General features: G+C 37.0%; 1 protein-coding gene and 1 long non-coding RNA gene across 4 annotated transcripts in view; one reads left to right on the top strand and one right to left on the bottom strand.

Moving 5' to 3' along the window:
- The window catches only part of LOC128917089 (uncharacterized), a 46,224-nt gene extending 34,717 nt beyond the window's left edge, over window positions 1-11,507 (top strand). Inside the window, exon 3 of the long non-coding RNA XR_008469166.1 lies at window positions 11,394-11,507. This is a non-coding gene — a long non-coding RNA (uncharacterized LOC128917089). The remainder of the gene's footprint in view (window positions 1-11,393) is intronic.
- Window positions 1-27,700, bottom strand: SLC15A4 (solute carrier family 15 member 4). 3 transcript variants are annotated; one of them, XM_054219673.1, is made up of 8 exons: window positions 27,070-27,700; window positions 18,792-19,087; window positions 17,776-17,944; window positions 17,137-17,214; window positions 14,409-14,577; window positions 10,012-10,167; window positions 4,697-4,855; window positions 1-1,394 (listed from the first exon to the last, which is right to left on the bottom strand). In XM_054219673.1, exons 1-8 carry the CDS (start codon window positions 27,637-27,639, stop codon window positions 1,246-1,248), a joined length of 1,746 nt encoding a protein of 581 aa, XP_054075648.1. In that variant the 5' UTR covers window positions 27,640-27,700; the 3' UTR covers window positions 1-1,245. The 3 variants fall into 3 exon arrangements, 1 of the variants encoding a protein (XP_054075648.1); XR_008469165.1 differs by lacking the exon at window positions 1-1,394 and adding an exon at window positions 8,519-8,720 and having other exon boundaries at window positions 4,728-4,855; XR_008469164.1 differs by lacking the exon at window positions 1-1,394 and adding an exon at window positions 8,487-8,720 and having other exon boundaries at window positions 4,822-4,855.
- Window positions 27,701-27,775: the final 75 nt, after the last annotated feature.

Raw genomic sequence — 27,775 nt, forward strand, 5'->3', positions numbered from 1 at the left:
TCACAGCATGGAAGTTCATTTTATTTTGTAAACTCATTAAAAAGATGTCCATGTACAAAAGAAGGACATTTTAACAATCTAAATGCAGACAAAGGAAACTATAAAAATTCAACACGTTAATAAAAAGTTGAGTTTTTATTTTCTTTCTGCATAATTCCTTGCATCTTCCATACCAGCCTGCACACAATCTTAAGTACAATTGTTAGAATCATTAAAATTCAAGAGGCTGAACATGAAACTATTTGCTCTGCTATAGGAATGTGTTGCTGAAAGATACAAACCCTGTAGCATGTTAGCTAGAAGTAAGACACAAGACTGAAGGAACTGGCTGAAAGGCTTCTAAATTGTTATTGCGCATTCATCTTCTGAGAATTCAATCTCAGTTTTCTTTCTGCAAATATTAGAATATTCCTTAGGGAAGTAACAGCGTTAGACTGAACTTTGTCAAAAGATGTATGTTTCCATGTTGTCCTAATACATCTAATGCAGATTCAAAAATAAAAACATTTCAAAGTAAAACCATCTCAGTCCCAACAAGTGTTCGTTGTGCACCAAAACTTACAGCAGCTATACGACAAGCTACTGTGACATACAATTCAGTCTTCAGTATTGGATACTCTTGGCTGCAAGTTTGGACTTAAATCCTTGAGACACTGCCAGTGAAAGGTCAATTATAAAACTACATTTCTTTTTAACTTGAGCTAATCTGCAGTTTAATTTGTCCCTGTCTCTCTCCCCAAAATGACTCTCAGGATTGAAAACTTATTCTTGTAACCACTACTTGAGGCTTCTGTAAAATGTTTTCTTTCCTGTGTCCTCAATGTAGGCTTGAGACTGTTGAGTGTTTCTCTAGATCCACTGTTCTTCACTAAGCAGAGTTTCTCAGTCAGGAATAATCCGTGTCACGTAGCACTCATTATACCCAATTTCCAAGTGTAAGTGTCCCAACTTTCTGGAGTTAAGTAAACATCTCACAATTAACAAAGAGCAACTTGAATGCCTAGAGTTAATACACTTCCAAGATTTGTGTCTGTCCTCCGCCAGGACGTAGTGCAAGAAACGAGCCCCGCCAACATAAGGCACTTACCTACGGTACATGAGAAGGGGCAGGGGCAGGGGCGAGAACTCTTGTAACATGCAAGTCTAGTAAGAGTCTCACTGGAGAAAACATAAGATCTCGCAGTCTCAGGGTGCACTGCCACTTCATTGTGTGCTGCTGTAATAAAGTCTGCTCTGTAACAGGCATCAGATCCTCCCATTGGCAGACACTTCATTAATCTTTGATTTTTGATGATCATATTTCACAGAAACAATAAGGAAAAGCAAGAGGGTTGCTCCTTGGATAGCAGCCAGCAAAAAAAAGTAATAGTTTAATTGGCAGCCATTAATATTACCTAGAAAGAATTGGGGAGAAGAAAAAACCCAACATTAATAAAGATTATACAAATAAAAAAGTCAATCCCTTCAACCTTAAGTAGTGAAGACTTTTCTGCAAAACATGGGCAAAACCAAACGAATCACATTTCCATCTGACAGCATAGCTGCATTTTTAATTACCCAGAGCAAAAGCTGGGACTTTGGAGGAAGATGCACACAGTACAAGGATTGTTTTCTTTTGTGCTTCAATGCCTTAAACCAAGTAATGATGTCCCTGAAGAAGCTGATATGCTGTTACTGCATGATTTCTTACAAAAATTGCTGGAAGCTCCTCCTACCACTGTAAGAATTTTGTGCAAAGACTATACACGTATAGTGGTAGGCATGCTTCATGAGAGTCAAAACAATTTTAAAAAGCTAATAATCTTCCTTTCTTCCCCCCTGCACCCCCCCCTTTCTTTTTTTAAGTCTTGTTTCTTATACTGCAAAATTGCAATACTTTGTTGACTTCAGATAAAACAGCCAAAAATCTCAATGTGCATTTTCATATATGATTTGCTTTCTTCATAATGTAAGTAATAGAGATCACATCAATTTTTGACGAAACAACTCATTTCAAAAGCAAAAAAAAAAGAAAACATCCCTGTGCAGTGGCCACTAAATGGACTTGAAAATGAAATTTCTGCAAATAAAGCCCTGGACTGTAAATTGTTAAGAGACAGTAACTTAAAGCCTTTACCATCTTCACTAGATATGCTTTCAAGGAGCCTGGAGACTATAGTGAAGTGATAAGGCTTTAGTCAAGGGGAAAAAAAGAAAGTCTCTTATGTTCTACAGCTTAATTGAAACAGGTAAAAGTATGATTATTTTTTTTTTTGTACTATATATACTGGAGAGTCCTCTCCAGCAGCCTTTTCAGCCCTGATTAATGCTATATAGTTTCTCAGCATCTGGAGGCCTGTACCTCCCTTGTCTGCTAAGTCAAAGATAAAATAAAAAGAATCAAAAAATGAATGCTATTAAGGAAAGAGTTTGGCAACTCTGTAGATATAAGGAAAGCAATTACTGAGATTTTCTCTCAGCCTTCTTTTGGAACAAAGCTTGGAATTCATGAAACTACACGTGGTTTCTTTTTGGTTCAATTCACCTTTGACACTCCCTCAAAGTTGTTATAAATTAGTGATTTGTATCATAGGAAATAATGTTAAATTAAGAAAGCTCATTGCTAAAACATTATTCCTCTATTAAGAAATGTGCACTAACTACTGCGGTACTTCCAAGAACAATATATTGTGGCTCATTTCCAACATGCCACATGAGCCACAGCCAATTGGACCATTATGATTATCAAAAAGGTTAGAGAGAGTAAAAATAGTGAAGTATACATCGATCCTAACAAGCTGTTCATGCAGCATGCCTATAAATGTTCAGATTAAATTACTTTAATTACTGAAACTTAGGATTCAATTAAAGTAACTTATAATAAAATGCAATAAAATTAAACAGTCTTGCCTTGACATTTAAAATACAATATACATGTGAATCTCCATTTCAAGAGCAGATGTGTTTAAAGAGTAGTAATTATCCTTTATGAGATGGGATATTAAACCTGTGAAATCTCGTTTTTGTCAGAGAAATAACAATGATTTCAATGGCAGCAATCAACACTGAAGCGCCAGCAGAGAGCAAACTTTCTCAGTAGATTTTGGAGGCAGTCAAATGATATCATGAGTGAACGTAAATAGCAGAAACCTGGTGCGTGCATGTGCTTATAGTTATTATATAGCATTTAATGAAAAATTCAGAAGTCATGATTCATAAAGACTCCTCCTTACAATTCCTACCCTGCAAGACCTAAGCAGATTTTAGATATGAATTTGTTAACTTTCAATAACGTTATACCAAATGAAAATTGAGTTATAAACAGTTACTGATATAAACAGTTAAAACAGCAGCAACTACGGATGCTACAAATCAAAATCACCCACAGAGCACTTCAACCTTGAGCCAGACATATAGCTGCTGAGAAGGCTCGATTGTGTATCAAGTCTTTGGACTAAGAAAAGTAGAAATATCCAGTTCTGACAGCTGTCCAAAGGCCAATCCACTGAGCCGAGTGGCCTATTCAAAACAGATGACCAATGAGTCATGAAGGGTAACATCTTCCAGTTCTAGCCAACTCTGGATATATTTAGCACAACCTAAATATTTTACAGAGAGAATATTAGGTCCTGTCTTCTCTTAGGCTGCTTCAGAAAACAAAGGCAAGAGGCTAAAAAACCACCATCAAATATCACATGTATTAATTTGTATGAAATTATTATCCTCCTATTGAGCCCTTATTAACTGAATTATCTCTACATAGAATTGCAGAAAAAGATGCTGTTCTAATTTTGAAATTGACTGGGGAAAAAAGTCTGAATTTGATTAAATTTTTATTTGGTGAGGACACTTCCATAAAGTTAAGGCTACTTGTCATCCTTTGCAGTTTTTTAAAGAGCAACTTATAAACCAAAGATAACAACTTATGGCATGTGTACTGTTCCAAACAACATTACTTTTTGGTAGCATGCAAATCAAGCTTAATGGCAAATTCTCTCATACCAAATTTAAAGTTTAGGCTGCACTTTTAAGCTGTGTATACACAGTAGGTCTAGCGTATGTTTTAAGAACTTTTCATGCTCCTTCTATTGGAACTAATTAGCCCATTGATGATGGTATAATTTTCTGAAATTCTCAAGGTGCCACCTACTGGTGCCAATAATTATTTTAACTTCAACTGGCAATACAAAGCAGACAATACGTTGGACTTTAAGAGTATAAATAGCGAGCAGACAGAAATGCAAAATTAACTCATGGTAATTTCGATGAAGTCTCTTGAAACTAGGAAGCTGAATAATCACTAAGGGAGAGATAAGTACATCCCCATAACTGCAGAAAGTAATTTCTGTACTTTATATCAAATATACTCTTCTTCCACGCATAATTCAAATATTTTTTACTAAAATACAAAAATGTATAAGTAATTTCTACTGATGAAATGGAGTAACAGCTGAGCAGGTAACTGACAGGCCTTTCAGAAGCAAAATACTCCATGCGTGTTGCCCATGCTTTGATGAGGACAATGTATCATTTTGCATAGTGACATTACATCATACTTACACACAAGATTAAACTTTGTCTTTAACAACATGGTAGACAAATTTATATTTTTAAAATAATAACTGTGCTAAGATTCAACAGTTCCATATGTTTGATGCTTAACTGCTTCTGAAGGAAGACTACTTTATAGGCTATGAATACACTGAAAATAACTTACCAAAATCCGTGTGATTACTCATCCAGCCAATTTCTTTAATAGAGACTAGTGCCAGCAATCCAGAGCCAACAAATGATCCAATCCCCGAAAAGAAAAAGAATAGCCCCATAATAGCACTCTGCATAGATTTGGGAGCAGCTGAATATGCAAATTCTAGACCTGTATTAAAAGATTTAAAAAAAATGCTATTGGAAGATCTAAGAAACACTAGTTCATTCTAGTTTAGTGTTATAGAAGTTACAGATGTATACTTCTTCTGGTATGTTAAACACTTAAATTAGCCTTGGATTTCAGAAGACAGGGAATTAAGGTGGTGAATCCCTATCAGTTCCCAGTTCCCTCTAACTGCTTTATGAACCCTGTTAAAGGTCATCAGTATATCAACCCGTTAAATGGACAACATTTGAGACATGCGCTTTGATCTTATTAACATTACATGTGTAAAATCAAGAAATCTTCTGAGGCAGCATATTCATTTTTCTGTCCAAAATTATCCTCACAGAAATTTATTAAACTGACTCTAACCTGGCAAGTTCCTTGCTCCCCATTTCACTTGTTTCCACATTGCCTATCTGTTGTGCAGTATTTACAAAGCACATGGCATTCCCTGCTGAGAACAAAGTACTTGGAAACAGAAGGTCACTCTTGCATTGACCATGAACATTTATTTCGCACAGACTCTGTGTCTGTATCTCTGAATGTGCAGACAGAGAAATTAATTGTAGCTGGGAAGGCAGTAATTAGTTTTAATTTAATTTTGATCTAGATTTCTCTGAGCTCATTGCTTGCTGGCCTATTCTTTTTAAGGCTTGCAGAAATGAGACTTCAACTTTAAAGTTTCCTCACTCAAATTTTAACCAATAAAACCAAGAAAAACATACCAGTGACATAATTTGAAAATCTGTCCTACTGAATTTTAGCACCAACTGAACACACTGGGTTGGGCTCTGCTTTGCAAAGACTAATGCCCATGATTAACTCTCCTTTTTAGAATAATAATACTGTCAAAAATCAAATGGGATTAATCACAAGAGACCGTCAACTACATTCTTTGCAGAGCTTTTCCTCTGACAGGTGAAATGCTTGTTTCAAAACAGTCTGCTTCATACTGAAAATTAATGCTACCTCGTCTAACATTTTTCTTGGCAAAGAGGGCATTATAGACTGGAAAATGGCACAAATCTTGTGTCTTGCATAATAAAGGTATGCTTTATTTTCACCCTTACTGGTATTTGACTTTTGCTACTCTAGACAGAGTTTAATAGAAATACACTGACATTTCTTTTCAAGAAAAGGCTTAACACTTCAAGCCAGATAGGTCAATTTGCCTGTTACGAGGGCTGAACTTTGTTCTTGTAAAAGAAACAGAAGTGTATGTTCTCACTGATCTAACAGCATTCTGCACTGCCACCTGGGAAATCTCTGATAACCAACACACTGCTTCTCTTTTCCTTTGCAAAACATGTTAGAATGGGCCAACAGCAACCTGCTGGTGATTCCAGAAAGGAACTGAAACATTCTTCGTGCAACTCAGCTGTCTGAGTTCCTGTAAATTCAAACTAACAAGAGAATAGCTACAGAGATGGAGAGACATCTGCAGATGGGGATGGGGAGAATTAAAAACTCAAAATTTTTTTCTAGGCTTTGCCACTAATATAATAATTCAGCTTTTTCAAGGATTATTTATCGCACCAATCTCACTTAAAAAAAAAAAAAAAAAAAGTAGACTCTCCCAGGATACAGTAGCTTGCTTTTTAAGCTCTTGTTAAGTTATCATAGCTACCACAAGTCTCCAGAGTATCAGTCACATTTTGGTCACCAGGCTTTTGTACATCCTGTACAAGTTAAGCTCAAGTACATAACATGAAAGGATCTGGCCCACTTCTCTTGTTCATTTTGCAGATATATTGGATGCGAGTGTTACTGCTGGAAAAAGATCTTAAGACTCAAAACAAAAACCAAAATGGGTGTAACACTATGCACTTTTTGCAACCTATTTAGGCACATTTCTAAACTTGAATATTGTTTTCAGCAACCCTAATATTTAATCTACCATAAAGAATATAAAATTTTCTTTTTGCCTTCAGAGATATTTTTGCCTGCTGGCAGCCATTGATAACAATTTCATGCTACCTCAAACAAGCAGTTTTGAAATTAAACCCTCTAGTTGGTGTTGTCGTGTGAGATTACGATTCCAGTTAAATAAGGGTGCTTTAAGAGGATTGACAGAATAATAGAAAAGATAAATGCAATGTGTGTCATCTTTTTAAAGGTACCTCAAGCGTAACTAATGTGGCTTAATAAGAATATGCTTAGTTTTGCAGTAAACAAAAAAACAAATGTATGTTTCTGCTCTTAAGATATTTAGTCCCTTTTGGTTCACAATAAACATTTCCAAATCATTATAGTTTTATAACCATTAACACTTTGCTTATTTTAAAGCTGAATTTCATAGTACAATAGACGCCTTTATCAACTTCCAATATCAAATTGGTAAAGTATACTCTATTAAGTCTTGAGAGGCCTTCTTAAAGATACTAAGAATTCAGTTTAGATAACAATCAGAGGCAGGAAAAAACTCTTTGTAAAACAAATGAAATGAAAGTGTAATACATACAGCAATTAAGATCTGCATAGAATTTCTGGTTCCAAGAAAAAGAAGCCTTTGCATTTTTCATAACATTGACCAAAAGTTTTTGAAGTTACAAAGCTTTTGGTACAGAGCCAGCAAGTGCAGAACAGCAGAGTATCACATAAGAATAGTGTCAGCTAATTTGACTTCTAATGAAGAAGTCCACTAAAGCAGTTGAAAAAGCCAACCCTCAGTTTGGAGTTCAAAAAACAGAGAATACATTGAGTCCTTGACCTTTCCACTAGCTGCAAGACAGGTTTGTTATTTTTTCCTTGCGAACACTCACAAACTAGTAACAGCGCCTAACTGAAACAAGAATGTGTAAGAGGGAAGAAAATTATTTACTTTTGCATGACCACTTGCATTTCTGATAAGTCATCTGTTTATCTGAGCAGAATTAATTGGCACAATCCCTAAAATTGTAACTAAAAGTAACTAACTCATTTTACTCTTTTGATAAAAATGTTCAATACAGCTTTAGTTTTAATAAGTACTCAATTAAAGAAGACTTCCACCTTTAGATTTTTATGTTAGGATTTGTGCTGGCTACTGTTCACGTATAATGAAATGTACTGTAATATAGGACAGCAATGACTATGCAGATACGTCCTCTAGCAAAGGATGCATATTGATTGCACTGCTAAAGCATACTTTCCATTTAAGAATTTTAAGTGTTTAGCATTTTGGGTCTTAGGGATAGGGATTTGGGTCTTAGGATTTCAGTTCGTGCAATCCAGCAGGACCTTATGTCCAAATTTAGTGTTTACTGTCACAAGAGTTTGTGCGAGGTGCTGGTTTCCAGGTACCTGCTGTGTGCGTGCATAGGGCTAACTGTGTGTTGGAGGACCCGCATTCCCATTGCAAATGGAACACCCCCAACATCAGCCTGATGCGGAACATCAACCTACCGTCCACCAGGAAGGAAAGAGTACACTGGTGGTGCATTTGAATGCATAATGCAAAACTACAAATACAAACAAGACAAAACGATATAAAAAAAAATTCCTCCAACATACTAAATAACTAAGGTAGAGTTTAATACGCGATGGAAATGTCTAATTCTTCCAATCACGTGAAATCCCATGCCAGACAGTTGGAAGAAAAGCTTAGAAAAAATGAGCAGATAGAAAAAAAACAAACCACAACACCCAAACCAACATTTTCTTCTACTTGCCAAGCAATCCAACCACCTTGCTTTATTTCCTGAGAACTGTGGTGACGGTAGAACACATGTAACCAGAAACACAATGGAGTAGAAGTTCTCTGTTCCACAAAGAGGGGAACAAATGGGCCACGTAAGAGCTGGGTATACCGCCAGCAAGATCTTACAGAATTAGAGAATCTCATTTTAACCCACTGTGCTTGCCCAGCGTGAGGAATGAATGTAACCTCCTACAGGGGAAATGAAACCAGGAAATTCTGTCATAAGGAATCGAAGAAAAAGAGATATATATAATGCCAGTTTGAATGGATGATCTCCAAAGTTCAATATTCTGAAACAATATTTCAACACATTAATAAGCAACTATAGTTAAGCAAATACTAAATTATTTTTAAAGTCAAGTCACTGGAGGAGTTCCAATATTTTAAATAGAATTGCAGAGCAACCTGATGTAAGTAGTATCAGAATAGCTACTTTATGATCGTGAAAGGTTTCTGTTACTGGTAATTGCTCCCAAGCACTAGATATGTAAACACTGTGCTAAAAGACTCACAATAGCATTTCACTTGTTTAATCATAGTAAACCAGTGTTAGGCGTACCACAGTGAAAACAGATAAATTGCCTGTGCTTTCTTCCTGCTAATGAGCCCTGCACATATACGAAGCAGAGCAGAAAATAAGATTTTATAGTTCTATTCATCCCCTCCTCCCACTTCACTTTCAGCTTAAAAATCAATATGATCACACAGCTGTCCACTAGATCACACAGAACAGTATTAAGAAATGTAAAATTTCTTGCATTTGTTCAAGAAAGGCAAGATTTTAACAGTGTTTCAGTTTTCCTAGTCTCCCATTGAAGTACTACAGCTATAGAAAAACTGATCTATAAATAAAAGCAGATAAAACTGTATAAAAAATAGCTACTTCATTATTAACATTCAAAAAAAACCCCTAGTTTAGATTGTTACATAAATTTTCTTATTTCAGAGATGTAAGAACTCAAGTAACGTGAATTTAAACTGGTGCTAAATCTTTCTAAAGATGGCTTACTTCTTCCTTTTTCCCTCAGAAAGGTGTTTCCACTTACTAATTGGCTTTCTAAACCGTGAGCTTAGTTTTTAAGCCAAAAAAATTACAAAGCACAAATTTTATTTGCAACACAAAGGAAGATTCAGAGGAAACAATACTTCAGTAAAACTATTCTTTAAAATACAATATTGAAAGAGTGTATTGTTTTCCATTAGGGCTTGCAAATATTCAATGCTAACTGGATGACACGCAAATATTTAAATACTGCTCTGCTTGAAATTCAGTCTTGAAAACATATTCTTATGTAGCCAGTTTTCAAATGTGAAAGACAATTGTGTGCTTTGCCACTTATATTAAGTTATATTATATGATATTGTATTTGGGAACATTACAGCTTATTTATAGTGTTTTGAGAAGTAAATATTTATTTTCTAAGAATCCATCATTTATGATAGATATGAAAGCAGATTTAAAACACATAAAGACTCTTACCTGCTATACTTGCAAATATTTCACTGAATCCAATCAGCACATATTGAGGAATCTGCCACCATATTGGCAAATCTGCAGCATGGTATGTAACATTTCCAATTGTCTGATTAATTGTTTTAACCTTTACAATTTTCAGTCTGTTGCTTTCCAGAATTCCTACGTGGAGGGAGGGGAAAAAAAGATTGACCTAATACACAAATACCGTTTCTTCACTTTAAGAATTAAATTAGATTCAATCCTGCATTGCAATTACAAATTATAAAATAGGAATATGTATTTCCTTATTTCCTAACGTAAAGCATTTCAGACTATTTTGCTATTGTTATTTCAAGACATATAGTTCTTCCGCTATAGAATTAGTGATTATATTCTTATTCAGTAGCAATAACTATACAAATACTTAACTCTTTTCCAGATGGATTAGCTGAGAGCTTTCTCATAAAACCTGTGTTTTAAAGACAATCTCATCTTCAAAAACTACTGCTTTGCAGCGTTGAACCATTGCATCTGCCACCATAGAATTAATAAATTAGAAATCATTTTGCTTATCAAAATGGCTACACTAGTCCTGTAGAACTATGAAAACCCTTTATGAATATGATCATGACATTTATATGACACTTATCATCCCAAGAGATCCAAAAGCTCATTAGAGCTTGATTTACAAGCAGTACACTGCATAGAAAGCACCTCATATAGAACGAAAAACAAACACGATAGTGCAAAATATAACAGTTTTTAGCTCGCTCAACGTAACAGTTTAGAGTAGAAAGTGAACATCAAATAAAGCTGTTGGGTTTTTGTTCAAGTTGCCCAGATGAAAGGATTTGCCTCACTGTTATATAAAATGCATAGAATAACTCATAGTTAATAAAACTCCCTGCTTCACCCAGAAAGGACCTCTGTAGAAGAGCTCTCAATATCCTTGGAAATAAGGTGGATTTATTCATCACAAATTCAGAGGAGCAAGGCTGAGCCAATGACACCACTTCCTATAATAGGTGTTACACACATGGCCTCCCATTTAGTGCCTGTCAGCTTTGGTCTCTTTCTACTTACTGAGCCAAGATCTGACCTAATCTTGGGTCACAAAATATCACTCCTGTTGCACAAAAAAAATGGTACAAGGCTTAGATGACAGATGTGATTCTTCATGGATATCATACCATGTACAAGTGCTTACATCGGTTTCCTCACTGCTAGCTTTTTGTTTCCTACAGGCAGCCAAAGGATGACACGTACATTTAATATGACGTTGACTGAAGTTATTGACAGCACTTTTCATATAAACAAGCACAAGCAATTTCTAATGCACAATTTAATATCTGTTCTCCTGTTTCTTCCCAAATCTGTGACATACAAACCTTGATGGGGCCAACCAGATCAACATCTCTCTGCTAAGTGACAGTGTTCCAAGGGAAATGACTGATGTTCGCCACAACCACCTCATACCGTGACATGCAGTTTCTTATTAGTCCTGGTCATGGCAAGAGACCCAAGCTGGGAAGAAAGCATGAGGTAAGACCCCTGTAGTCCCTATATATAGACTGTAGGTGAGGCCATAACTAATCAAGAAGTTCTAGAAATCACATTCTTAAGAATAACTGTATTTCATCGTTGTAGGGAGTCAGAGCCAGAGCTCTGAAAACCAGACTGAGGGAACACACATTAACCAGTGACTTACAACGTAGTTTGAAAGGGCTGGAAAGCTGCATTTGTATAACCCATGTCTATTCATTCAGAGCAGTACAGAATCTATTCAAGTATGAAATCTCACAACAGCTCTACAGTCTAATCTTCTGAGACACAAGAGTTGTAGAGAGGAAAACAGGTTAGAATTACTCAAGTTTGCTTAAATGCTACCCTGAGGCACAAAAATGTTTCTGAAAAAGTGTTTTCCTTAATGACATCTGGTTTTGAGGTAAAGACTGTTCTGAACTTAGTACCTCTTGGTGCCAGGCCGCCACAATTTTCTCTACCTTCCTCACTTGTTCGGTATCTTTCTTTAGCTCTTCAGCCACCTTGGTGCCCTCTGAACTATGAAAAGCTGATGTAATTAAAATAAACTGGGTTTCCTGATGTTTTGGTTTTAATATAGCTGACAAACATTTGAAAATGGAACTTAATTAAAATGTAAACAAAGCAGTATAGTCAGCTAAGAACTCAGACATAATTTCATTCATATACATTCAACACAAAATTATTGCATCTCAAAACATCTAGTGATCCTTAATGTGTTTGCTAGTCTTCCCAACATAAGCAGATTTAGGAGGCATTTAGCCACATAGGAGCATAGCTACCATATATCAAACTCTGCCATAAATTTATCTTCAAAGTACTTCAGAATCTAGAATCTATTGATTCTTTCTTAGACTTTGATAGACAAGCTTCAAGTTTAATCTTACAGTTTTAGTGGTTAAAAGAATCTTAACTTCTTGCTATAATTGTTTAAACTCTATAAATGAAGTAGACTTTCCAGTTGAATAACCTTAAATACCGCTGCTCAGAATTTACGATAAAATGCATGAAGCACAGCAGATGTTCATTAAATCTAATCAGTTGTATTCTCACACAGTTTATAAGATATTTAAAATAATCTAAACAATCTAATAGGCAGCCTAAGTAGTGTCCAGACCTAATGCGAGTTAGATAAGTAAGTTAAAATGGACATATGGCACAAACAAATCATTAAGATACTTCCAAGATTGCAAGTTAAGATATTAACATCTTCATACACTTAAGATTTTAATCAGTATCTCTCTCTAAGGCAGAAATGGTTGGAAGTAATGTAAGAATATGAAAATATGGCTTCTATAAATATCATCTAATGAGAAAATAAAAATTTTGTGGAACATATAAACCAAAAGAAGCTTTTCCCCCTGCTAGAAATAAATAAAGTTTCCTGTACCCCAAATTTGTCACAACTGAAGCTCTTAAATTCATGTTATGATGAAGGGATGTTAAGTTACTCCCAAAGGTTAAACTTTCCAACCAGATTGCATGTAACCCCCCAAAAAATTCACCTTCTCATTTCTATTGTGGAAGAGTTAGGGGAGGATCAACCCAACAAAATCATGCATTATATTTGTAGGTGAATAGAAAACAAGAAAGCATTTGAAATTTTTAAGAATTCTGCTATATGAAGCCATTCACCAACTCGGCTATCTAGCTCGATATGCCTGTTTTCCCCAGTACTAATAAAGACAGCTATTGCTAGTTTTGAATTCACTAATATGCGAGCCAGCAGGTTCTATTTAAAGAGATGACATTTAACTGTTTTACATCATCTTCTTTTGCTGGTAGCAGTAAGTAATATGGAATAAGAGAAACATTCCTATTTTAAGTTTAAATGACTTTGCTTTAAGAACTTTACTTGCACACATACAAAGTGACCTTGGCCTAATAAGGTAATTATCTCTCTCATTGAGAAAAATCTTAATAGCCGTATAAAGTGTCCCTTTCTCTAAAATATAGGAGATTACAAGTGCTGAAATTAATTTATTTAAGGCTATAATGCTTTATCAATATGTTCATTACAGTGATACCAGGTGAAGGCTATAGGTTCTATGAAGCATTGCTCAGAGCTGTTCAGTTCCACATCAGCAGTGCTTAACAACTTTAAATCATCTCAAAAGCAGCTGATTTATGGTTCGAACAGAGCTGCCATCTTTTTCCTTTCATGCTATGGCTAAGCTATTTTACACTGCAGTAATTCCCAAACAATAGGGAACATTAAGGTAGGGGAGAAAAAAAAAAAACAAAGTGGGAAGAAACTCTTGTTCAGCCATAACCTAACTTTATTATTTCAGATAAAGGGAAAGGATTTTAGATAAAGTTTCACTTTTCTAACACTTGGAAGTCAGACTATATGAAGGAACATACTTATTGCTGAACTAATTTTTTTTTCAGGATAAATAAATTTTCAACTTCAAGATAAATGGTTAATAAATCAGACAACATGGACTTCCACAATACCATCAAGTTTATTTTAAGAGGACTAACAGCCTTATATCCAAATGCTGGACACTTTGTTTGGCATTTTTTGAGAAAATATGGTCAGAAAACAAATAGTTCTCCTCTAACAAGCAAAATAAAAAGTAACATTCTATGTGAAAACCTTAACTAACAAGTTGGTTTACAAGGTATACACTTGAAGGCTGTTTCAGGCAGGAAAAGTAGCCCTATTTTATCACAAACATTCAAAACAGTTTAGTAAGATTTTTGGATAAAATCTCTTTCATTGTGGAAACTGCATCCATGCAGTTACGTTCTACCTACCCCATGAAAAAGATTTCTGAATATTGGAATAAAGATTCAGAAAGGGGTTTTTTTAAATGCTGTTGTCAGTAGCTGAATAAATAGCTCTGTAAGTAGATCTCAAAGTTGCTTTTTCTTACCTGCAGCAAATGCAGAACACATTACAAAGAACATTCCGACTGCAATCCTCTTCAGTGAGGATGGGAGCAAGCCATTCCTCTTTAAAATGGGGTCCACTAATTTATCTTTTAAGGGTATTAGGATCAGAATAAGCACTGCATCAAACATAGTCAACCAGGCTGCTGGAAACTGAAAGGACAGATGACTTCAGTTAGCAATTTCATACTTACGGGCTGATTTTTACTATTATTTAACAAAGGAAAAAAATATTTTTCATGAAACACTGAAAACAAACCACAGTGCACTGACAGACACTGGGAAAAGAAAAATAAGAGTGTGTAAAAGCTAAAGAAACACTCAGCTATTCAGGTTTTCATTTAATTTAGCAGTTCATAACTCTGTTAGCTCAGAAGCACAAATGATTCCTCACCATAATAACTCCAACAGTATTGCATATTCTGACTTTCAAGATGCATCTCCAGCTGTGCTGAGGTGGGTGTTGGGTTGTGGGGTTTTTTGGGGGGGTGGGAGTGTAGGTGCTTTCCACTGGAACTGAAGAACATCAAGTGTTCAGAGCAAAAAGGTTCTTTACACAAAAGCAGATAATACCTCACATAGTTCCAAGGAAAATGAGGAATAAGAAATTACTGGGCAGATGAAGAGAGTACTCTGAGAAAACAGAATGTGGAACTTAGCAAAAATGCTTTGCAAAGGATTTTATTTATTTAAGATTTCTAAGTTTCGGAGAGCTCATATTTTAGGTCCTTACTCTGAATTAATTTCTGTTAAAACAAAAGTTAACTATCTAAGTAAAACTATATGAATTCCTTTTGAAAGATGAGATGGCCATAACATTACTGCAATATCTGAATTTTTTTGTATACATCCTGAAATATGTTTAATGGAAAAAAAATCACTGGCCTTAGGGACAGTGCTTAGTCCTTAGCACTATTGTGCATCCAGTGATATACTCCAGTCTGACAGAATTAAACTTTTTTCCTGCTTCAGTCATGAAAAATATTTAATAGCCAGGTTCTGTAGATCTTCTATTATTAGGCTTAGAACTATCAGAAACATGCCACAAAACAGTAGAAACAGAGTTTTACTAATGTAATACAAAATTACATTTAAATTAAATTACGCTTGTCAAATGAACAAAGAGTATCATGCAAAACATGCACCCTTTCTCATTTGCAAGACTCAGTAATTGAGGATAAGATTCCCGTCTGTATGAATGAGACAATTCCTACCAAGCTTAATAATATTTACCATCTGTTCTGAGCTAACAAACCAAGACAGTACAGGAGTATTTATAAAAATGTTCTGGGTTGGAGTTATTTCTTAAAATTGTATTTAGAACAGTGTGATACTGTACTATGCATCGCACTGACTCTTTGACCCAAAATACAAGCACTGCTTGATCTGTGTGTTTCAGATGCAGATTCAGTTTTTGATACTAAACTGTTTCTGTGTATGTGTAAACTCAGGGTTAGAGTAGATTAATATTTTGTAGAAATTATCCAGGATGACCGAGGGGCCTGTGACACTCTAAAGCTACAGCTATAGAAGACAACCAGATTCCCTTAAGGTTACAAATCTTGACCACTGCAACCATCTCAATAACCCAAGCCCTCAGCCTCTAACACAGGGTGGGCATGCACCTCTCGTTGCAGACGAGAGCCCTAATTCACTGATTGGTTGTAATCAGTCCAGGATGTCTGAGATGATCTTGAACTCAAAAACAAGAGTTAACAAAATGTGAACCTTCAGTTCTTCATAATCATGGAATCATAGAATACCAGGTTGGAAGGGACCTCAAGGATCACCTGGTCTGACCTTTCTTGGCAAAAGCACAGTCTAGAAAAAATGACCCAGCATCCTGTCCAGCTGAATCTTAAAAGTGTCTAATGTTGGGGAATCCACCACTTCCCTGGGAAGATTATTCCAATGTCTGATTGTTCTGTGAAAAATGCCGCTTACTTAGCCAATATCACTAGCCTCCTTTAAGCCTTCACCTGTGATTCAGAAGCAGCTCAGTTTTCAAGTAAGTTCAAAGAAAATTTAAGTACAAGCATTTTTATTTTTGATCTGTAAAAAAAAGACTGAAGCCATTCTGTTTTATTGATATTAATTTTTAATAAAACAGAAGAAAATTTTAAAGAACATTTAGTAAGCTTGTTAATAACTTACATCCATACTTTTTGTTTTTATTTCTCAGTACCGTTTCTGCAATTACACGATGCCAGCCTTTCTTGAAAAATACTGATTGAACAACTTCCTTCAATATGCTAAACTGATTCAAGGTAAAGTGAATATTGATTAAGCAGTATTAAGTTACAAATGTATCTCAGATTCCAAACTTGCTAATACTAATGTTTCAGTTAAGTATGGATATTCCTACTGAGTTTGTAGGGATGCTTCTTTACTACTTATAACTTTGAAAACTTAGGGCATATAGGTTTATAAGGTTTCTTCAAAGATCATACTTTGTCTGCTGAAGGATAAAGACACTTAATTACAGCAGTGAAAATTATCTGAATACATCCAAAACAGGATGGTGTGAATTCCATATATGGGTAGATAAGCCAAAATCTCTGTATTATGCATCGTGCTTCTAAATGCCTAATGTCTGTGGCCATCGATTCTTTTTAGCCACTACCTTAACTTTCTGGAATTTTTGTACAATACTTACCTATTTTGAATCTCAACTAAAGAAAACATACTTTTCACTTGTTTTGACGTACTTACCGTATGAATAGAATTGGTGTCATTTGATATTTCAGGAATTTTCAGATGGAGACTTTGCAATACATATGTTGTCTGCATCTAGCATTAGGAAAGATGAGTTGAGATTACTTAGACAAGATGTACTGAGAGGAAGATATTTTTACATTTTTAATAATTTTAATAATTAACAAAGATTATACCAGAGGTAAAATGCTAATATAGCAAAACAAAAAGAATTGTTAAAAAGAGTTTGCAATGTTCTAACCCCTAACGCATTAGTATTTTTGCTAACATAATATTATTAAAGTGATTTTTAACCCCGGGTGTGTGAAAAAAATGTAGTTAAGATTAACACATGGGTATTAAACAAGTCAAACAGTCAATACCAGAGTTCTGAAAATTCCTCTTCAATATTCATTTTCTCTAGAATCACAGCTACTGAATGCTAACTGTACGTAAACCTTATAGAACAGTTTCCCCCCAAAAGCTTTTGTGTGTTTGCTCCAGGTAACTGCTCTGAGGGGGTAATCTTCAGAACGGCAACTTGAAGCTAGTGCCCCAAGACCTTTCAAATGCAGCTGGGAGAAGTGGAAGTTAGGGTTCTTACATTAGGAATTATGGTTTTTAGACACATAAAATAAATCATATGGAACTACTCACTTGAAAGTACACTGTCCAGTAAGGTATTAAAGCCAAAAAGACAGGGATAATCTTAACAAGAGCTTTCACATCTTCTACTTTGTCTTCTCTGAATGGTCCCCCACGAGACAGCTTGGCCATCTCAAACAGGCTTTGCTTGTGAGGTTGCTGAAGTACTCCCTGGCCTTCGCTTTTGAAAAGAATTTGAAATGTTTAGTTAAACAACAACAAAAACTGACTTGTGGCACTTCTTTATAAAAAGCTCATGCAGTTTCAAAATAAGTTACTCTTAACAGCAAAACAACTAGGCCAGAATGGATCATCACCAGGTGATCTGCTGATTATTAAAACTTCCATTATAAAGACATTCTTATTTCCCATCCTCCCCCCACCATGCATAAATAACTGGCACTGCAATACAGACAACTTAAGAAACAGTATCACAAAATATAGGTTATTCTAATTCATTGCATTGTTTTGCAATCTGAATACAGCCTGCTGCACAGGAAGCACCTGACATCTCTTATCATCAATTACTAAATTCAGCCACCAGTATTCCATGGGCATCTCTTGAGAGTGGAGTAACCACTTGGAAAGCAAGAAGCCACCCCACGTTTTGTCTGCCCATCAAACCACTTACAACATTAAATACAGATGATAGTGTTTTTCGAATCAGAAGATATCCCATAAACGTATCTAAGCAGAGAAGAAAAGTTAACTAATGCTTAAAAGCAGCATACTTAGGTTACGTTACCCTTTCAGAAACTCTGAACTGGCAAGACATAGCATTCAAGTGAAAACAGCAGACTTGATCTCCATGTTGGAGATCCAGTCATCTCAAAATGTGCCCCTCTCATCCCAGAACTCCCAGAAAACATCTCCAGGACTCCAATTTTCCAGTTCCAGTTCTCAAAGCAAAATTGCATGTTCTAGCGTACTTTCTAGTGTGACTTACTGCCAGCTAGTTTGAACTAACTAGTTCCAGCTCTTAGACTGATTCACTGAATTCAGACTATACAAAAGAACTCATTACAAACCTATTAGTTGAATGTTCCAGATGTCTCTTTCTTGAGCAACAAGAATATGCAAGAATTTTAAACATGTCTGTGAAGGCACTACCATCAGGTGGTTTTGTGATGAAGAAACTCTGACCACATAAGAAAACCATGAATGAAATCCCAATGCAAACTGTTGGGATACTATATCCAATAACAAAGCTCACATTCTGTTGAATGTATGCAATGCCTCCCAGAGAGAGAATAGCTCCCAAATTGATGCTCCAATAAAACCAATTAAAAAATCTTCTTGTGGCTTCTGGACCCCGATCTTTGACCTAGAAGAGATTAAAAAAAGTCATTCAATTCCTGAAAAAAATAAAGCCTGTTAATTAGAATTCAATCAAGTTCAATGCACTGAAGAATTTAGGTTTAATTTAGAGTCATACTGAAATGATTTAAGTGTTTTGGGCTTAGCATGGTATTTGATGAAATGACACCTTGCCGAGCTACCCCCAGTATATCAGTGACCTTCTGAAGTCAGCAGAAGTTCAGCATAGGGATAGAAGTCATACAATACTAAACTACACTGCTGTCCCATAAAGGCTGTCATTATTTCTAAAGCACTGTCTCTCATTTGGTCATTTCTCTAGACAAAGCTCACTCAGATTAGTGTCCCATAGTCCACACAGAAGTTGAAATAACTAATTTTTTAGTAAAAAAAAAGTTAAGCTACCTAAAAATTCATGTATTAGTACTATCGCAACAATTGCTTCTTCCAACTGTACACATGTAACAGTTAACCATATTCCATCCTCTAAGCCTCAGGTGACTACTTGGTAATTAAAGCACAAATTCAAATTTTTACACAGTCCTAATGGCTCTCATCAGAACATAAACTGAAGACTTGCCATTCTGACCTTTAAAAAAAAATAATAAATTAAATTGCCTGAGATGTCACAAGACCCCAGTAAGCATTTATCTCTCTGTTAAGTCAGCACTGTTCATAGTGCTATTTTTCTCCTTGAAGCTCCCAGTTTCTCCCCAGTGAAAGTAAAGACATCCTTGGTTTATAGAATTATCCTGTACAGTTTTCACCATCACTCTTATTGCCTACCATTAGTCACCTCATGTTTTGTAATTAAGTCACAGGAACCCGGCATCACTCATAAGATGTGATGTAAGAGAAATTATGCAAGATAAAACTTGAAATACATTAAAAAGATCAACTAGTCTGTAGAAGAATCCATAATACCATATTTGTCACTGTTTTATGACTGAAAGGCCATTAACAGTGACTAGCAAGCCAGTGCCACGCAGCAGCCTTGTCGAGTCAGTTGTTTTTTATTTCTTATTGCAAGTTTCCCTTCCTCGTTTGCCAGAACTTCAAAAGATGTGTTTAGTTTGCAATATGAAAAGTAACCTGTGTCTTGAAATAAGTTTTTAATATTGTCAGTTCTGATTTATAGCTTCAAGTTTCTCAGTGGTGTACAAACCCATCTGTATCATTTAACCAAGCTTAGCAAAAGAAATTAACTATTCCTATGCATAGTTAATAGCATTGTTAGACATTCAGGTAGCATGTCAAATACAGTCTTGGAGCCTAAACCCAAGAAATTCTGCCTTTCCAGTTTCAATTTGGTACTCATTTCCTAATTTTAACAGTCGTCACCTGCAGTAGTGTATCAACCTAAGAATTTGTTCTAAACCCCAAATGGAAGCAGGATATTAGCAAACAATTACATCATAAACACAGTGCTCCAACTTATTTGAAGAGTTAGCAATCTATTTTATAAGTTTCCATCTCTTCATCATAAAGACTCAGTTCTCTTATACTTTCTTCAAGGAAGATGACTTCCCATCCTCCCTCTTACAAATGACCTTGCTCACGTCTATCCAAAGAAAAACTCGGAGATCAAAGCAAACTTTGATAAACGTAAGAGAGAGCAAGCACAGCATGATGCTTCTATCAAGTATTATCTAGCCTCCAACCATTAGCTCCTGAGAAACTTCCTGAACCTAGGATGGCTTCTGTCTACTTCATAAACGCAGCAGATCTCCTCTCCATGAACTTATACAGCCTGCTTCTGAACCCAGGTCAGCTTTTAGAATCCATAATATCCTGTGGCAAACAGTTCCCCAGATAATTACACAGTGGGAAGAACCACCTCCATTTGTCTGTTTTGAACCTGCCCTGTACTAGCCTCACTCGTTTTACCTAGGTCCAGGAAACAACAGAAGGCAGCTGAGCTTTGCAAAAAGGAATGCAATGCTCAAGAGACAGACACACCACACACTTAAAATGAAAAGAATCCATTTTCTGCTTCCTTATCAAAGTATATATAGGCACTAAAAATCACATCACAGCCATGTCTGAAATGCACTATGTCATTTTATTGACAAACATTACTAACAATAAAAATCACACTGAACTAGCTGGTAGAATATCTTGTCAAAGTGGACAAACTATGAAGATGTGATATCTTACCAAAACCAGAAAACACAGTAGACTTAAAAGGCAGTCCTTGCGGTTCCTTTCAAACATCAAATCAGCTGCCCAAAATATTAATTTTATTACATTTACAGCAGACTACTCAAAGTTTCCCCCTGCTAACTATTACTTGAGCTGTGTGACAGCACAAAATAGATCGGTTTCTCTTGTAAGTAGATGCTACATTTTAACAAGGGACCAAGAAGAAGAAAACCATGTTAGAATTTTATTATTTTATTTTTATCAAGGACAAGTATTTTTCAAAAAACTGCAGGAATTCTCCTTTTCCCCCTTATGCTTGCATTATTTTCAATCACCCAAGCAGAAAGAAAAATCTATCACTCCCTCTGCTCAATTTCATCTGTGCTCAAGCACAGCAGCGCTCTCCTTGTGGTACCAGCACCAACAACTTCATTATATCCTTAACATCCTACCAGCAACTGTAGCAGCAAAATGATGCACATAAATGGCACAAGTATGGTGTGGGTCCTGGATCAAATCTATCCCATGGCCTATCCAAGGGTTCCACATCCCTGCACTGAAAGTCAAAATAGGTACGTTTAAAAGATTTTGTCCCCATCACAACAAAACAGCTTAAAAACAACAGTAGTGCTTAATGTTACCTTCTTAGATTCACCATGTTTTAGTCAAACCCCTTACACGAGGAAAATGCCAACAATAGCAGTGAATGCCATGGCTAGAGTGCAAGGCTTCCTATCACTGAGTGAAAACACTGCAGTAAAACTGTTTCAAAGGCGTCCTGACTCAGATGAACATTAAGCAAGTATCTAATATGCACAATTTATTTGCTCTAGGTAACACGCTGTTTTGCAAATGAGCTCAGATTCAGGCATTTCCCACAGAATTTACCTGTGTTTGACAGCTGTCACTTATTTAGATCAACTCCCACTGTATCCAGTCCTGGGCCTCCAGTTCATTGTTGCACATTCTTCAAACCTCACACAGCTTTTTTCCCTACTAAATGGGGTAGCTACATCATCCTCCAAGAACAGCAAGGAAAAATCCAGTAGTGTTTCTACTTCAATAAAAATACAGAATTACCTACTGTAGTGTACAGGGAGAATCCCAATTGCCCTAAATGTTCCTCTTTTAAACTATATGGAAAAATTTAATTTAAAAAAAAAAAAAAACCACAAACCAACAGCCCATCACCCCCCCTCAAAAAACTAAACAGAAAACCCACACAAAAAAACCCCACCAACAAAGAAATGAAGGAAATGAGCAATTCTAAGCCTTCTGGTCACAGCTGCTTTGTCAGTCATTGGCCACATGTCTATGCTGCCTGCATTCAGGTGGGCCTCTGAAGAGGAAATAAAATAATCTTGCTACTTTCAAGACATCTAACATAACTTTTGCAAAAGAAAATCTAACCAGCACTTGATTTTTCTACAGTCCAAAAGGTATTTTTCTTGATATCTCCGCTAACTATCCTTTACATATAGTTAATCCAAATGCAGAAAGAAAAGCACAGTGACATTCTGAGTTTTATAACTGGAATCTACGCAGCACTGGATTTCAAAACAGTAAAGGAATAGTTCTCAAAATCAAAATTTCTAATACAAAACCCATACTGGGCTGATTACGGTCAGATGAGATGTAATTACGACCACAGTTTTCATGATAAAGAATCCTGAGTGCTTGGAATGCTATGAGAATTGTGTAATCATTAGGTTATTTACAGCCACTTTCAGCAGAGGACACATCGGCTGTGTAACTCTGCACTGCAATTCCCTAAACTCATTTAGGATATAAGGTTATCATCTTACAATCTGAACAAAATTTTAAACGCAACTAAAAGAAAGAGAGAAAGAGTAACTAGATCTTTAATTACAACACCTGATGAAAAGTCATTACAAATATCTGAGCGACAGCAACTTCCACAGCACAGCTGTCCCTAAGGTTAATACTTAGACTGCATTCTGACTTAGAAGAAAGACGATCACTTGCGGAATTATCCCTCCCCTGGATTTTTCAACAACAACAACTTTCTTAGGAGATGATCCAAATACTAACCAAAGCAGTTTGTACAGCTTGAAACCAAAAATATCACACAGCTTAAATATTAAGATTCTATTAGAGTCTCCTGATTTTTATGTAAAGAGCCGGGAATCTATACAAACATCATTGCTTCTCCATAGTTCCTGTGCTTAGATGCTTTGCTTTGTCACATAGTAATTTCCTAGCTCTCTACAGGTAGGTCAGTTTCAAAGAAATGGATATGCACAGGATTTCTTATTTTTGCCACAGCTAATGCCTATCTGATGCCTACCATTCCACTGTGACATCTGATTTCTGACATCATCTGCTAATGATCTCAAGTATTTCCTAAACCCCAATGTTTCAGAGTTCTAGTATGTCATAATCTTCCCTCTCTCTTCCTTCACATCATGACCGATCCAAAGCTATGACCTCCTATTTGACTCACATAAAAGGAAAAAGATTATTTAAAAGTTACTGACATTAGCAGTTTTTATTTGTTCCTGCAATCAACTGACAGTCACAAGTGACAAATGTAAGAAAAAACCCCAAACTTATCCCAGCCAACTATGTGAGCAGACACACAACAGAGCAAGGATGAAAACATAGAAGCTTGCCCTTCTCTTTAGCCTACAAAAGAAAGCGCAATTGTAGTCAGATTTACTCTTACAGAATTCTGACCTTCTAATCCATCACTAGAGACACCAGTTATTCTTTGCGAGCATCTGCAGAGAGCTCAGTAATAGAGCTATACAGTAGTACTCAGTTGCTACAAAATTTCAAATTTTTATACTAAAATTTGGCCAATACACATTTCAAATCTGCTTACTCTCACTGGTGTCATACCTATTCTGCTTCTCTCGGAAACAAAAACAAATTAGTACTGCCAATGTGACTGCCACAACTTCACTTTTCAAACTGTTACCTGCAGTCTTAGACATCCACAGTCTCCTAAGAAGTTCAACAACAACAAAGTAACTTGCAGTTAGTTAGTGACCTTCGGTTCCTTTTACATGGTCCACTACCCTCCCCCAGAGGCTGGAAAATCAAAGTTCTACAAATAAATAAATAAATAAATAAGGTTGAAAATCACTCTAACGCCATCTTTACACCATCATTTTCCAATAGTGTCCTGCCTCTGGCGATGCTATGGTAACAAAGATGGTTTTAACAAATGTTGAAGATTTTTGTCAGGTTATGGACTGATACATTTAATGACTATGATGACAATTCAGAAAGAAAATATACTGTGGGTTAAAACTAGCATCTCTAACCACCATAACCCCAAACAGATTAATCTATAATTAGAACAATGATTAGAGCTGATACTAGATCTAGTCTAGACTAGTACTAGATACTAGTCTACTACTAATGTTGGCTTCAATGCTGAAGCTAAACCAGCTTTCACAATAATGAGGGACAGTCATATTGTTTCCTAACTACCAAAAGTCACAAACTGCTACACAGAACAGGAAGTGACTGCAAAACACTCGCACTTAAAAGGGGAACTGGAAAGTACCAGGTTATACATATCACATGATTATAAACGCTATTCTGAGAACCATCAGTTCAGATTTAGACCTCTACGATGGATCAATCTGCAACTTCTAGAAAAATGTCTCTTATTTATAAACACAGTTAAGTAAAACTGGTCTATACCTAGTTTGCAGTAACTGTTTTTTGCTAAGTTGACTGGCAAAAGTTACTCTATACGGAGCCTACTTAGTCACTTGTAACAGCACTTCTAAAAGCATCCATGTAACAGAAATTAAGAAACTACATCTTTTTCAACTTAAGAGGAAAGTAGGTATTAGAATTTAGTTTCCATTTTCCACATAGTGATTCTTTTCTTATAAATAAAAACCCCTTTGTTATATTTGGGTTCTCCACCCAAATTGTAGATCATCTGTTAAAACTGAAAAATTTACATGGTAATTTTTGAGAGATCCGCAACAAAATATGATAAACAGTATCTGAAAGGTGGTTCACGTCAGCTAAAGTACATGATACACAATTCGTATTTTCCTTTCCTTTCCATATTCAAGGGAAAGAGGACAAATCTTATCAGCACATATCCAGCCAAAATATGTTTGCATTTTATTCTAGCCTCCCAAGAATGTGACTCTGCAAGACAGACTCTATTCTCAGCAATATATATCCATCTACCCAGCAGTTTGCTACATTCCTATGCAGGGAGAAGGCACCCAAGAGGGCCCAAAACTGCACAACAAGGTAAGTGGTATCCTGTAATATATTTAACAATAGATAAGCCAGAAAAACAGAGAAAAGGAAAAAGTCAGTCCTCGGCAGAGCTCTACTGATTATTATGAACCAGAAAGGAGTATTTCTTTTGCTTCACCCTACATAAATCACTGTGAATTATCTGCAAGCCTAGCCAAAAACTGCTTTCCGTGAAATCCTGGGGGGAAAACCTTTAAAAATCCAGCTACAACAGCTACACTTCCATTGGCAATGGTTATTCTTTCACTCTGTTCCTGCCATTATTTATCTCTTACATTTAACGTTCATAAAGTGTTCTGGGGATAAGCAGTCAGTTTTGAAAAACACCTTACAAGATAAAGTCATATTAAAGCTATTTCACCTGATGGGCTCATGCTGGCTTAAACAGAACCAATACACTGGGGATACACAACCCTAGGCTGTAATAATGTTTTACATTTATATACTGCCTTTCACCCAGAACTACAGAATTTATAATATATGAAATGCCAAAGAATGACAAATGTAAACTGCACAACAAAGAGAGGTATGATTGGCAAAGATGTTATGGTAGATCCTACCTCTCACAAAGAATTTCATGGCATTTCTGACACCTGCACTAACCAGAACTCAATGGGCCAATAAACAGACATGCAACTGGATAGGAGGTATTTTCCTTGCTTTGTCATTAAGAACGGTTTGGTTAGAAAAGCTGCTCAGTATCTAATCATCTGAAATTCTCAATTTGTAAAGCAGAAATTATACTCCAATTCATCCACAGTCAGCATACTAACTTAGCATAAGATTGTAAAAAAATACATGCAACTGTGCATTCCAGTTGATATTGAACTATGAGCTGTCTCTCAAATAGTTTCTGTAAAGCCACTTGATTCTGCAGTGATGATCCAATGAATGGTATCACTGAAGTGGATCTGAATAAGGTCATTTGACAGGACGTGTCTTATGAGAACAGCCCAGGTAATATGTTTACCATGTTGTGAGCACCTTCTCACCTGTCATCTGAAGCAACACTGGCCTGCACAAAAGTATCACTCAAGGGCACAGTGCAGTACACAGAGAATACCTAAACCATAAAAAAAATATTTGTTCTCTATCCTTCAGGATATAAAGGCCTCCGACCACTGTCCTAGAAGGACCATGCTATCTTTGACAAAGCTAAAATGTGTATCGGATATTTCACCTGATGACCTCTGAGGTCAAATTAACTGGGTACAAACTCCACAATGGAGGATAATTAACAATCACTTAGCGTCCATTAAGTATGCAGCCCAACTCCCCACGATGGTGATGGCTTAGCCAAATCAGGTACACACCTAAGGCAGGGATACCAGGAAACCAAGGGTTGTAAGAGATCAGACACCACACAAACACCAAAATTATATCAAACAGGATACAGTTTAACAGCTTGCATTACACAGGGAATAAAGCTGGATGATCTGATTCCCTCTGAGACTTAACACCTACAGAGATGTGAATCAGTAGGCAGCCTGTCCATCCCACCAAAGCAAGCCCCTCTACATGACTGACAGCCATCCCCTGGTTCAGACTGGTACCCGCAAACAATTTGGCAGCTGCCAAATAATACTTGACCTGGTCTGCCCCAAAAGGGGTGATGTTAGCCTTGACCGACCCGACGCCCAGCCCCACGAGGACCAGTCCGATGAAGGTGGCAGTGGCACAGTAGCGGGTGGCCCCCACCTGGGAGCAAGGCGCCATGGTGGCGTTGACCGCTGGAGAGGAGCAGTTCTCTATGGGGAACAAGGGGATGTCCCCGCAGAGGCCCTGGCGGGTGTGCGGCGCAGCGATGACGGGGAAGGCCAGCATGCCCAGCAGGTAGAGCGCCATGCTGAGCAAGATGGTGACAAACTTGCCCAGGAGGGCGTCAGCCAACCAGCCGCCAAAAGGCGACACCAGGTAGGTGATGCCCATGAAGAGCAGCAGGGCCTGGCTGGCCTGGGCACCCTCCCAGCCGTAGGGAGGCCCGTTGAGGAAGAGCACCAGGTTAGAGGTGATGCCGTAGAAGGCCACTCGCTCCAGCAGCTCGGCCAGCAGCACGGCGGCGCAGGCCAGCCGCCGCCCGTGGAAAGCGCTGCTGGCTGCCCGCCCGCGCTCCCCGCTGCTCAGCAAGGGGCTGCGCTCGCTCGGCTCGGCCTCCTCCATGGCGGTGCCTCCTTCCCGGCCCTCCCCGAGGAAACTTCCCCGCGCTCGCGCGGCGGGGCCCGGCCCGGCCCGCCCCGCCCACGGTGGGGACGGCGCGTCGCCATTGGCTGAGGCCGCCGTCGCTCCGCCGCCAGTG

This window comes from Rissa tridactyla, chromosome 13 (genome assembly GCF_028500815.1).
Source record: "Rissa tridactyla isolate bRisTri1 chromosome 13, bRisTri1.patW.cur.20221130, whole genome shotgun sequence".
NCBI lineage: Eukaryota > Metazoa > Chordata > Aves > Charadriiformes > Laridae > Rissa > Rissa tridactyla.

Excerpts from the sequence above, each read along its gene's own strand:
- SLC15A4 (XM_054219673.1), bottom strand. The coding sequence starts at position 27,639 with ATGGAGGAGGCCGAGCCGAGCGAGCGCAGCCCCTTGCTGAGCAGCGGG. Across the intron at positions 14,578-17,136 it reads ACACCAATTCTATTCATACG|TTTCCAGCAGCCTGGTTGAC; the intron begins GTAAGTACGTCA and ends CTGTCCTTTCAG. Across the intron at positions 4,856-10,011 it reads AATATTTGCAAGTATAGCAG|GTCTAGAATTTGCATATTCA; the intron begins GTAAGAGTCTTT and ends CTTTTAATACAG.